The 13,419-nt window shown below is 40.4% G+C and overlaps 1 protein-coding gene across 2 annotated transcripts; it reads right to left on the reverse strand.

Moving 5' to 3' along the window:
- Nucleotides 1-1,670: 1,670 nt before the first annotated feature.
- On the reverse strand, nt 1,671-11,814 carry LOC145433253 (uncharacterized). Of its 2 annotated transcripts, none has more exons than XM_080310293.1 (6): nt 11,529-11,814; nt 7,191-7,252; nt 6,569-6,734; nt 3,677-3,901; nt 3,230-3,356; nt 1,671-2,014 (listed from the first exon to the last, which is right to left on the reverse strand). In XM_080310293.1, exons 1-6 carry the CDS (start codon nt 11,539-11,541, stop codon nt 1,774-1,776), a joined length of 834 nt encoding a protein of 277 aa, XP_080166419.1. In that variant the 5' UTR covers nt 11,542-11,814; the 3' UTR covers nt 1,671-1,773. The 2 variants fall into 2 exon arrangements, with proteins under 2 accessions (XP_080166419.1, XP_080166418.1); XM_080310292.1 differs by lacking the exon at nt 11,529-11,814 and adding an exon at nt 9,310-9,407.
- Nucleotides 11,815-13,419: the final 1,605 nt, after the last annotated feature.

Below are 13,419 nucleotides of genomic sequence, written 5' to 3' on the forward strand. Positions count from 1 at the left end.
TTTTGATGGTTGCGCAGGTCATTATTTTCGGTCAAGCGTCATCGCATGTGACTATCTTTTTAGTGACGGTAATGGGAGTTGGCGTAGCAATAATATGTCTATCATTGGGCGGGCATAGTGGTAAATTCACTGCAAATTCACCACCACCGGCGCTGGAGGCCCAGGTGCGATTTCTGGCCATGGCACATTTCGAAGTGTCGGAGATTTACCTGGGGTCCTCCGGCTCTACTTTCGTGTTCTACAACGACCACACAAAAAGCACAGTCGATGACGAATACAACTGAAAAAGGGAATGTAAAAGGCGACTAAATCATAGTCGAAGAGATCAAGATAGAACACTGTTACATGTGCTGCTGGCACGGCTTCGTCACCGTTGCACTTGCTCGGCGCAAGCAGTTTCTCGACGCGACCTCCATCTTCTAGTCTCATTTACTGGTATGTGCAATAGGGATGGTGTGAACGTGAGGTTCACGTTTGAAAATTTAGAGGTTCACGTTCACAAACAAACCTTGGTAGGTTCTGCACTGTGAACCTTTTTCATATATCACAATTTTCATGTCATTATAACATCGTTGGTTGAAATTTATTGCATTTCAACGGCAGGCCACTCTATGCATGGCGCTGGCAGCATAAAATATCAACACTAAACGAGCATGCACATTGACATCAAACTTTCTGTTTGTGAGTATTTAGTGACTCTCTGCTGAGCCTGACCCGCAATCACGCAACATCAATAGCGAAATACGCTACATGTATAGGTACTATAGGTAGTCAGCGAATGATGCTTATTCAACCAATCAATGAAATTGATATCGTTGTCTGATGTAAAAAATCTAGCAAGCGTACGGTGTCCATCTCGATTTCATATGTTTAGTGTATCATAAAAACCAAATTCGTGGGACTGGGGTGTTGTCTGCTGCTGTATAACGTGTTAATAAGGTAAAACCCATAGCACACTCCGCTCAATATCAACGTAGCAACACTCAGACGCTGAATACATTGTCCGGTCTGGCCGAGACCGTTGAGGCGTAAGCTTTAACTCCTTTGCAAGTCCTCGTTGAAATTGTTGGCAAAGCGACGGAAGATATTGATTTTATGGAGTTTTTACATCATCTGATTGCTCCAGTTGATACATTTGCCGACGTTTAAAGTCAATATCTACTTCAGCATTGTGGCATCATGTGGCCCGAGTCGTCGCTAGGTATCGTGTACAATGTACATTAATATATATCACTTCACTGAAATATAGGGTTGAAATTAGCAATCTGCAATCGATTGCAATCTGAGCCCTACAGCACAAATGCGGCTCACCGAGGAAAACAAGCACCCCAATTCGAAAACACCTGCGTCACACATTTTTCATGGATCTGCGTTTTGAGCAACTGATTGACTCGACCTTTTATATTTCATACATGCCCATGAAACGTAGTATATATCATTAAAAATGCATATATTTCGATTTGCTAGGCTTGGGTAACGAGGTGCCAATAAAAATCAAATTTGGGTCGCGGTGAAAAAGAGTTTGAGAACCCCTGTAGTAGCATATACTTATGATGATATCTGTAATTGGGCTACTAATTAGCAAATGGAAAATTATCATTTGTGTTTTATCAGACTTAGAAGCTGCCGAATATTCCTGCATTATTTTTGCTGATTGCTGTGTACGCAAGTGTCAGAAAGTGTATGTTTGCCTATACTTTCAAATTCATTGATGTCATGCGGGAACGGAGGAAATACACTCCGAATCCAAATGCGCTTCCATATAGGTCTACTCTAGTCCCCAAAAAGCGAATTTTGCACGACTCCACTTAAATTATTGCAACGAATCCCACCCGCTGGTATTTCTTCATATGAATGAATTTGAATTGCCTCAAATGTTCTATTCGCGACAGCTTCCTCTTCGATATTCTGGGTTGAGTGATGGTCCGATTCATTGTTGGTAAGATGGTAGGATGTGTAGTCTGGGCGATTCAATTGGCTTGTAGGTTCGTGATCGTCCTTTCTACCTTTCCGGCTGTAAGTTGCAATTGGCACACTTACGGGGAAAGTAGAAAATTGTGTATGGGCATGGGCAACGATGACGAATACTACTTAGCCTAAGATGACGAGAAGAACGTCGAACACGCACTGAAAATATCAAGATGACGATATCAAAGTGTCTTGATGGAAACGATTGCGGTAAACCATATTCCTGACAAATTATTTTATTAAGGCTCCTATTGCAAAGAGCCTGTAGAATAGACAGACAAGTTTGATGAAATAAATACTCTATATCAAGGAAGAACGAAATATAACATAGTACACAATTTTCATTTGACAATGGACAAACTTATTAGCACGCGAAGCAAAAGCGATCAAAGTATTTGATGCAACTGAAGTAGCTGACATGAACTGAAGTAGAAGAATCCTAAATGTATTCTCAAATAAGCCTACATATACCAGTACAACTGAAGATTATACCAAGAGATCATAACTCTACTCCAAGTAGGAGTAGAAAAGGTATTGTTTGATGAGTAGCCTACCCTATAAAGTAGTTCGAATATGTAGATTGAAACGATACGTCCAAGACTTCATTAGCCGTTTGCTGGTGACATGTTGTAAAATTTCAAGCTGCATCTCTGTCGGCATATAGCACTGAATGACCGATGGTGCCGCAAATACGTTAAATCACGATGGAGATGTTCGGTAACTGTGACAAAAACTTAATAATTCGACTATTTTGACTTTGGAAACTGTTGTAGTAGAACGGAATTAGTCTAAAATCCACACAACATAGCTCAACCTAGGGATGCATTTGCAACAAACGGTGTTTTAAAACACTTTGTTGAAACATGTTTTAAACAGTGTTTGATGCGAATTGGTCTGTCTATGACAGTGGTCGGAAGCCCGTTTCGTCGAAGGAGCCATATTCACCCTACATTTTCAATTGTCAATGTGAATCCAATGTGACGTCACAATTAATTATTCGTGGCGTCATGGCAAATATAACAATGAAAAACTTGTTTTAAACAAGGACCTGTGTTTGTTTGAAATTGATTTTTGTTTCAAATGGAACCCTAGTTCGACCAGACGAACTTCTTGAGAGTATTCTGAAAATGGAGAGGTATACTTCGCTGCTGATCACCACTATCTCCGATTATATATAGACTATATAGACTACGCGCATGAAGGGCATCTGCGCCCTTATATTTACCCAATACAAAATTAAATCACGAATGCAGATACAAACCTCTTACACAAGCACATGATTAGTATGACTGCGATGACTATCGCAAGAATGACGATTACCGCTATTAATACTATCTTGAAATCATCGTATTGTAATCCACGCGAGCCGCTAGGCTGTACCTCATCATCTGCAATAATAGGACACAACCTGAGCTACAAATCGTTCCATGTTAAATTTGTAAGCGGAGAAATAGACATGCATATTTTTGTAGGGACAATGGCTATGGTAGCGATATTTTCCCATGCATTGAGAACTTGGCGGTAAATTGTAGATATGTGATTGGGGCATATTGGTAACATGTAAAGGAGACACGCGTACGTGTCCAAGCATGCATCATCGGTACTTATATCTCGCATACATCGCATGTTTCAGTGCCATGGATATTTAGATCCAAATATCCCTGGCCAGTGCTAACCGAAATGGATACCTGGAAAATTGTCGACTTACCTTTACATTCCGCATATGTGTATCTCAATTCAAAACATTTTTCGCCAGAATCGGTTGACGTGAAGTTTATAACCGTCCTAAAAGATTCGAGATTCTTCCACACAAAAGGTCTTCTCGACGAAAACTTGTCTACAATCGCGTACAAGCTTTTAATGCTGCAGCTCAAATGTGATGTGGTGTAGATGAATCTAGAGCCGTTGTCGGAATTGCTCACTGGAAAATTTCCTGTGAATGAATGGGGATTTTGACCGCCGACCGTAAAAATGCTGCATTAAACCTGGTGAAAAATTTTTTTGGTCCCTTTAAGACAGGGGTCGGAAGCCTTTTTCGGTAAAGGGGCCATATTGACCGATTGCATTTTTAATTGTCAATATCATTCCATTATGACATCACAATCAAAGATTATTGACGTCATGAATGTTTTGAATGCAACCCTATCTATAGTGAATAAATATACTCGCATGTGTATTGAGATTTCCGGATCTACTTCGCTAAACACCAGGTTCGCATGTACTCAGTCAGGTGTGTAAACTTGGTAAATTAGAATAGGTCACTTATTTACATTTATTATATTACCAGATAGGATTAATAATATTATCCATCTACTATCCAAAAAAGTGTTGATACTGAACTTTTGCTAACGATACTGAGATTTTACCATTCCATGATAGACAGATCGCTACAAAATTATAGTATTTCAATTCCAGTTTGAAGAGTTTCTTGTAGGTACACGAGCTTCAATATACAATTCGATAATATTCATATTGAAATAAACCCCGTTATTTTCGGATGACACTCGTCAGGGGTAATCGTCAGCAACTGGTAGAGAATTGGAAAGAATATTGTCAACGATCAACAATCGTATCCCCAAATGTGACGTCAACGGCATGAAATTTCGATTGATCCAGGCAATCGTATCGCTTGAATAAGTCAGAAGACTTCGAACTTTCTGGCAGTCAGAGGTGGTCAAAGTAGTCAATAAAGCTACTCAAGTAGAAGTAGAAGTAGCGACAAAAATCTACTCAAGTACGAGTAGAAGTACTTCTTCCATAAGCCACCTAAAACTACTTGAAGTAGAAGTAGAATTGACTGACTTTAAATCTACTCAATTAAGTAAGTAGTTTTAAAAACAGTCTTAATTCGTTCGCCTGGACTGTCAAAAGCTTCAAATTGAGCTATGCAGAAGGTGCAGAGAGCTTGATTCGTACTGATGCATCCCAGGAAGTATCAATTTTCGACAGAATAAGCATTCTTTCGCATCATGGGATGCAAATTATAGTATTGATATGAAAATGCGATACTAACCCTTTGTTTACTAGAAGACCCCGTTTTAGAGAATATCTTGGCATGGTGCCCTACCCTACGGTATAAGGCCCCAAGTTTAGGCGAAGAGCAATACGGATAAGTTGTATCGGATACGGTTTCAAAACTTTGCGCGATTAGTATACGTTAATAACAAATATTGGGGATCGTAAAGGTCATATTTAATGTAGCTTTATTTTCGGAAGATAGAGGCTACTACACTTGTTTTTATGCTTCAACATGTATGTTCTGCAGACAAAAGAACTGAAAGTAATTATAGAACTCAAATTATGATACTCGGAATTGAAAGTGAAATACAGATACCACTTCTAAAAAGCGGAAAATATATTTCATGTCTTTGTCCAGAAAGCTTCAAAGGGGATCTGCTAAAACAGGTGTAACGTTAGAAAAGCCGGATTTTCCAGATTAGCATAACACGTCATGGGCTGCTAGATTACGAAATGATGGGTAATTGCTAGATTGCGGAACAGTAGTTTAAACGTTATGGTGGGCCATATTTACTGTGATGAAATACTTTCGTGAAAACATATTTGTTACTCCATAACTACAGTGCGCGAAGCGCAACAAAATTTCTTGGCTTTTCTTGACTTTTATGAATATTAAATGTTGGTACTCCGTGAAAACAGCCCTGAAATTCCTCAGGCTATCTTTTGTATTGGGGGATTAAACTACTTCTACTTGACTAACTGAAAATAGCGAAAAGTAAGTAAGTGGATGATAAAATATTACGAAGTAGAAATAGAGAAAATCAGATCTACTTGAGTAAGTACCAGAAGTAGAGGAAAACTACTTGAGTACTTCCAAAAAGTAGAAGTGCTTCGTTACTGACCACATCTGGGCAGTATTCGCAAAGCAATCATGTTCGAGAAAACGGTCACTGATGAATGAGCACTGAGCACTCAAGTGTTAATAACTTTGTCTTTTAGATCGCTATAAGATGGATCTTGAAGTCCGCAGTCCTCCAAAAATGAGGCGATCCAAACTGATCTCAAATTGTGCGATCTTGAGCTTGTCTTGATTGCTGGCCTATAGGTCTACAAAATTCGCGACTTTGCTTCATTAATGGATCTTTTTACATGTATGGTTCTGTTGCAATTTTTCTGCCGCAAGTATGAACTTAACTCTGCATGCGCATCACATCTAAATCCAGGCACTTGTCGAGACGATGAACGGTACTTTCTTTGCGGTCTCTTAACTACGAATTTGCGTCAGATCCTTGCATGTAAAAAGGCCCTCGTTCCAGAGAACATCGAAAATTATTGCTTGTATTAACCATCAAGACAGGTATGGATAGTAGGGTAATTTTGGAAGATCTTTTTTAAACCAGTGATTCAGCATGTTTCATGGCTAGAGCAATTTTTTGGAAATAAATACAAAGTCTCACCTAAAAGTTTGTTTTCGAGCAACTAACTCGAAATGCGAAAACGAGGACATTTGAGCATTTTTGAGCTCTATTCACTTTTCTTGAAAAAAGAGAGGAAATCCTCCTGAATAGGACTTATGGTAGGCCCAAGTATTAAACTGAACTGAAATGATCTACAATGATATATATCTGAGATAATACCATACCTGGTAGGATTAAGGTTCCTATATCGATCTCCCTGTCCCTCTGTGTTCTTTTCAAGTTAATGTTGATCACTTGAACAATAACAACTCCGCTATCTCGTGTCGTTTTCAATGGCCATGCACAGGCTTCTTGAGGTGGAATTGTTCCCCTCACACTTATCACCGTTTCCTGTGCATAAATAATCACGGTAATCTATTTGTATTGAATGTATCAATGACCGTAAAATATCTCTACAGTCTAGGATCTAATCATACCAATAGCGCGATGGAAGGTGGGAGAAGAACACTTTGAATTAAATATGAGGCATTTTTGTCTACGATGAACGTTTGCATAGCCCGTTATACTTCTGAATTGCGACTCCGCTATACCGCTCTCACGATTCCTTTGAATCGACGACAATGTGAATATCATGATTCATTTCTTCAATATATTGATCACCAATTATCACGTTGTTTCTTGGTTCTGACGAAAATCTATGATTATCTGCTGGGAACAGGTGTTATATATACCGCGAATTCATTGCTCTCATCAGCTTCGTAAGGCGAGCTTTCGTACGTCATCGAGACTGCCCCTCTAAGAATTCGATCGGTACTCTGCATCAGAATAAGCAATAGAATCGCTTACCGAATGCTCCTGGTAAGTGTATTTTTTGCATAAATCTCCCAAACTGGTCGTCATGAAAGCCCCTTTAAAAGAAACATTATATTGTAACGAGTTAAATCCGCGGAACAACATACGCTCTAATATGCATCAAGCCTTCGCGGCACCCCAAATTTTGACTGTGTCGTAAAAACGAAAATCTACCATACTATACACATCTATTAGATTTCTATATATTACTGGTGCCAGGACCATAACTGCCGCACCCAAGCCTCCCAATTTGGGGGCGGGGCGAGCTCCAAGGCGGCCCAAAATTATTTCGGAATGAGCATAAATTAGAGAGTATTGTTTTGAAAATTTGTGAACTTTTTGCAATTTTTTTTCGCACTACGCGCGATTTCGTGTTGATGGATTTGTGCAAATAGACATTTTGGCGTCAACAATTACCGCACCGCGCCGCACCAATACATATAAATATTAGGTCAACATGGGACGCCGAGAAGTGTGCGAAACTATTCTACAGCGAGAAAACCTTGGTCGTAAAGGACTGCCCTTATGTTGGCCGAAAACTTCGATATATATACATTTCCAATAGTCCATTGCCACCCAAATGGATGGGGCTGAATCTTGCTGTCCTGGCAAGCTGAACCCCACAGGCACAAATGCAATCCCGCAGAGAAAATTAGCAGAGAGGAAACAGGAATTTGGAATCGTGTGCGTCTTTTAGTTTAGTACGGGGGCGGGCAACTTCTCCAGTCGGCGGGCCGGATATCGGAAAATTAAGTACTTGGCGGGCCGGATTGCTGAATCGATACATTATTCGCCCATTTATCCACACATACAAGGGATAAATCGTATTTAATGAATGTATTTTAACGACAGCAATGTCATTTCAAAGCCATTTCTCGCCGATAATGACGAAGACTATGTGGATTTGAGAACAGCGTTGTCATACAGGCGCCGCCATGTCTGCTTCTCTCTGATCAATTAACGCACGGTGCAATCCGTAATTAAGATTTCAAGGCGTTCGGTAAGCCCGGTACCCCAAATTTATCAAGATGTCAATTCTTTAGGGTTGAGTTTATCGTAAATGCCGATAATGAATTAAGTTTTCTCGCTTCGACAAACTTACGTGTATAAGCCCACTCTCGCACGCTGCGCAGTGCGCACACACGCATATAAAAATATACTGTCACTAAAATTTGACGTAGTCAGCAAGTAGTGGGGAATCTCGGCAGAATGGGGCCGCGGGCCACATATCATGTAAGACGGGAAACTGTCCACGGCCGGTCAAAATCCCACCGTGGGCTGGATCCGGCCCGCGGGCCTTATGTTGCCCGCCCCTGGTTTAGTACATATGAGCGATTTCAATATTTTTCATAGAAGACACGAGGTCATGAAATAACACGAAAATAAGTAATTATGCCAAAGGGCCCACCTGAATACGTTCAATTAATATTACGGACCTTACATTTTCCAAAACAACACCTTATGCTAATTTACTAAATATTTTTGCGCCTTCTTCGAGCTCGCCCCCTCCCCCAATTGGAGGGTTTGGGGTGCGGCAGTTACGGTCATTATTAAATCATTTTGAAATTTCACAATTGATTTCAGTTTCAAAATATTGAAAATATTGTTGCCGTTGTTTCAAAATTAGCTATATTCTTCTGTGCCAAACATCACTATTCCTCACTAACTGAAACGGCTTTGGCGATGGCAACAGCATTCCATCGAGGGAGAATCAGCTGATATGAATGGCCATAATGCCTTGACGTTGACGTAAAATGGCCCAGCCAGGGTTGGCCAATTATTTTTCCCACAGGTCAAATGGAAAGAAGGAATACGTTTGCGGGCCGAGTCAAAAATTTTAAACTATATTCTGTGGCGTATTAGCTGTATTTCTAAATTGGAAGTACAGAATTACATTGTTAATACATGCTGTTCAGTGGGCGAATTTGAAAAGTAGCTCCCGACCCGTTTTCAATTGCCGAACCCACTTCATCTATACAATCTATCTACATCCTACATACTCAATCATATGAGTAAACAGACAAATAGGCTACATCCGTTTCGTATCCCGCAGCGAGCAGTCGATTTTATCGGATTATAATGTGGCATAATGCATAACACCTTTGATACTCACCAGCAAATAGTAGTATATCGAAACACGGAAGTCGATAATAGTTCATTGATGTGTAAGCCTATGCATGCATATATGTCGCGCCAGGAAATCGAGAAAATGAATGAAATGATTACCAGTTTACTACCATACGCAAAATAGCTAAGTGACATGATATGTCTTGTTCGGTCAGCTTACACAACACAGAGGCGAAATATAGAATTTAATGATGCTAGTTTTCGCTGTGAAATGGTGGTGCGAAGGTGTGCGCAACTGCGCATGTTAATGTTACGTGGTTTATCTGTATATATGCACAAATATTGCATTCCTTGCGAGAAAAGGACTTTCCCAATTCAAGCACTTCGGTTCGGTTTATCAGCAATTTTATCAGTTCAATACAACACAATAATTGTGATACAATGAAAAGATAGAAGTGTGTCGAAACGACTTGGCGTAGTATTTGAAATCGGACACCCAACTTGGCCTAGGCCAGTGGTTCCCAACCATTTTCGACTCATCGCCCCCTTATCAAGCTCGACACAAGGTTTCGTCTCCCAATATTTACGGATTTGAAACAGAGGACATATATGTACGGGAAAATTTATTCAATTAACCCTGATCGATGGTGAATAGTCTAAAAACGGTCATTTTTCCGAGTCGGTGCTCGGAAAACCGGTTTCCGCGTCAACTTTCGCTTCATGCAGAATAAGCCGTCTTCACGTGCATTTTTGGTCGCGTTAGTTAAATACACCGTAATTTTTCATGCATATTGCGCAAAATTTTACCGATTTTTTTAATCCTAAAATCACACCTTTCTTCGTGTTTATTGTCAATCGGGCATCGCAGTATGCGTCCTGCCCAGTAACTCGTATTTTGAGTGTTGGGCGCTTCCGATTAGCGAGAAACGTGTTGCCAATTAGCGAGATTCTGCGCAGCACGCGATCTCCTGCTGATTTGGTTTGTTATTTGTACACGAGCGATATTAGGTCATTTGATTGCTACACGCGCAATCCCTGCTAATTTGTTGATTGCTGCACGCGCACGCAATTTACCGAGTCGACAGGCGGCCTGAACAATCGCGTCTACAATAGGACATGTATGTGTGCAAGATATAATCGCTGGCGTAAACCAGGGGTATATGCAATTATTTTTCCCGCGGGCCAAATAAAAAGCAGAGAATACGTTGGCGGGCCGAGTCAAAAATTTTAATTATATTCTGTGGCGTTTTAATTTTATTTCCACATCGCAAGCAGTGAATTAAATTGTTAATATTGTCATCGCGGTGACGATCAATTAGCATTATTCGCCGCCATAAATTAACATTAGTTAACATATATATTATACACTCTTTCTAATCCCCAGGCACGTTCATCTATTAAGACTTTAAAATTTACTATAAAGCTCGTCTTGGTCTTGGGTTGGACGTTGCCTACAGAGCATAGTGTGCAGCTTGGTGAAATGAGTCCTATTGCTGCTGGACTGTTGGTGGAAACTAACAGTGCTTCCGAAATTTGCTCTCCCTTAGATGAGTGTCAGTCTTCGTGTTTTTTGCCTTAATACCGACATAATTATACTCCACAGCGACCTGTTCGCCACTAAAGGAACGGGCCCACCAGTATACAAGTATTTAGCGCTTCGAATAGTCTAGGAACTTCGGTCGTCGGCCCTCACCCTTCTCTCTTTTTTGACATGCCCACCGGTTCGTCATTTATGGGCATGGGTGATGATGACTGGCAATCACGAGTCTTGTTTTACGAATTAGAGATTTGGAAACGTATCACATAACAATTTGAAGCAGTGCGCGTGTAAATGTGACACTTTTGCTACATGGGTACAGGCTTTTCCCAGAATCTACATGACATTTTCGGGGTGCGTATTATGCATGGAAAATTACGGTATCTACAGGAGGTGAGATCGATAAGTAGGAGGTACTATATGCCTCAAATTCTCATCGGTCATTGCATATATTAACTTCCGCATTACTGTTTGCTGGTCGATCTACCACTTGTACAGACAGTGTCTATTAAACACGTATGTTTGGTTAGAATGTTAGATATAGTCTATTCTGCTCGTACACACATGCTTGGTGACATAACAATGTTTCATTTGTACAGATTGATAATAATATTTCAATAACAACAGGTATCTCATCTGATTCTAGAATCTAGACTGACTGGATGCAGCTGCATCAAATCTAAGCGACTAGAGAATGATACGTATAAAGCTATCAATACAAGTCTCACGGTATATTCCCATTATTCCGTCATTCCATTCTCCACTTTTGATCTAGCAGGGTATTTTCCGGCGATTTGTGTATGCGCTATTGTGATCACAGGCGTCGTCTGTGTTATAATTTGAGACTTGCAATTGTTATATTTTTCAACTAAATGTTACAAACACAGGCAATCATTCCCAGTTATTTACTAGAGTGGTCAAAGCATTTTATACACAAGTAGCTTCTATGATACAGAATTTTAGTTACTGGAAAGCACTGAGTGATGCACAAGGAAATTTCCGTTCTATCATCATCATCATCATCATCACTGATTGAGTAAGGACTAAGGATATTATACTTCGTACAGTGGTTCTCGATTTTTGTGATCTCGCGGCACTGAAAAAAGAGTACGCGGCATGACTTTGAATGCACTGGCTCCAAGATTTTGCAAGCTTTATTGACTAAACAATGACCATCAACCTACGTCATATAATTGTTCAGACCCAGATTTTGATGGTGCCGCAGGTCATTATTCTCGGCCATGCCTCGTCGCATGTCATGATTTTCCTTAGTCACAGTAAAGGGAGTTGGCGTAGCAATCATATTTATGTCATTGGGCTGGCATAGTAGTAAATTCACCGCAAATTCACCACCATCGACGTTGGAGGCACAGGCACAGGTACGATTTCTGGCAATAGGCCTAGCTCGTTCCGAAGTGTCGGAGATTTACCCGGGCTCCTGCTGCCCTACTTCTGCCCGTACAAAAAAGCCCAGTAGATGACGAATACATCTGAAAAAGGGAAAGAAAAAGGCGAATAAAATATAGTCGAAGAGATCAAGATCAAACACTACTGTTATTACTTAGGTGCTGCTGCCACGATTTCTTCACCGTTGCACTTGCTCGATCGAGTTTCTCGACGCGGCGTCGATCTTCTAGTCCAATTTCTCTAACTAGCATGTGTAAAATATATGAACCGGTACCAGGCAAGGGCGAAGCCAGACAAAAAAATGGAAAGGAGGGGGGCGGCAAGAAGTTTTATGAGGTAAAAGACTAGGGTTTCCATATTTAGATTGAACAAATTCCGGACTCTCTTTAGCTCCGACTAGCGGATTTCAAAATGAGGTATGATCCTATTGTCGATCAAGATGACGTCACACAAGCAAAGCTTTGTCTAGCGACTAGAGGTGGCCAATTGTCATGATCTGGTTCAGGAGTATGTGGTTGTATGTTGTAAGTTGTAACCAGGGCCGAAGCCACACTTTTTTTCATCCCCCTTACCGACAAAATAAACACCGATCTTGGGCCCACCGTCAGTTAATCGATGCAACTTCTGGGGGCTTACTAAATGTGTTTGGCTGTTAAATTATTTGAATGAATTATATCAATAATATTGGTTATTCCATATACTACATGATCAGAGTTAGAGGTAGACCAGGTGGAGATGACTTCGAAAATGTAAGGAGCGTAATCGTACATCGCTAAGTCATGTTCAGTTCATGTCACACCGATAAGATTATTTATCAGCCTAATGCGCATTGCACCACCGAGTTATATAAACGCCACACATCCGGTGGTTTCTAACCTTTTAGGGTCGCGATTTCATTTCCAATTCGAAAATGTTCCGTGGTCCAGCTCAAAATTTGATGAGCTGATTGCTAATTAAAGGTTGGCATATTTGTCCAGACTTACTCATGGCCTATTTTGGAAGCTGATTACGTTCAACATATTCACAAACGCCATGATAAAGGCAAACTACCCCAGGTTTAGAACCTCTATATTTGAATAAAGCATCCAAACGGCCTAACCTGACTTTATGAATATACCGTTATCTTTTAATTGCGATTACAATTAGACTTATTTTTGTAAATGAATGTTATTTTTATTTTCGATCGCAGCTTTTGCGAGGGTGTTATAGTCC

Source organism: Botryllus schlosseri, chromosome 2, assembly GCF_051294905.1.
Source record: "Botryllus schlosseri isolate E-star chromosome 2, Bs_hap1, whole genome shotgun sequence".
NCBI lineage: Eukaryota > Metazoa > Chordata > Ascidiacea > Stolidobranchia > Styelidae > Botryllus > Botryllus schlosseri.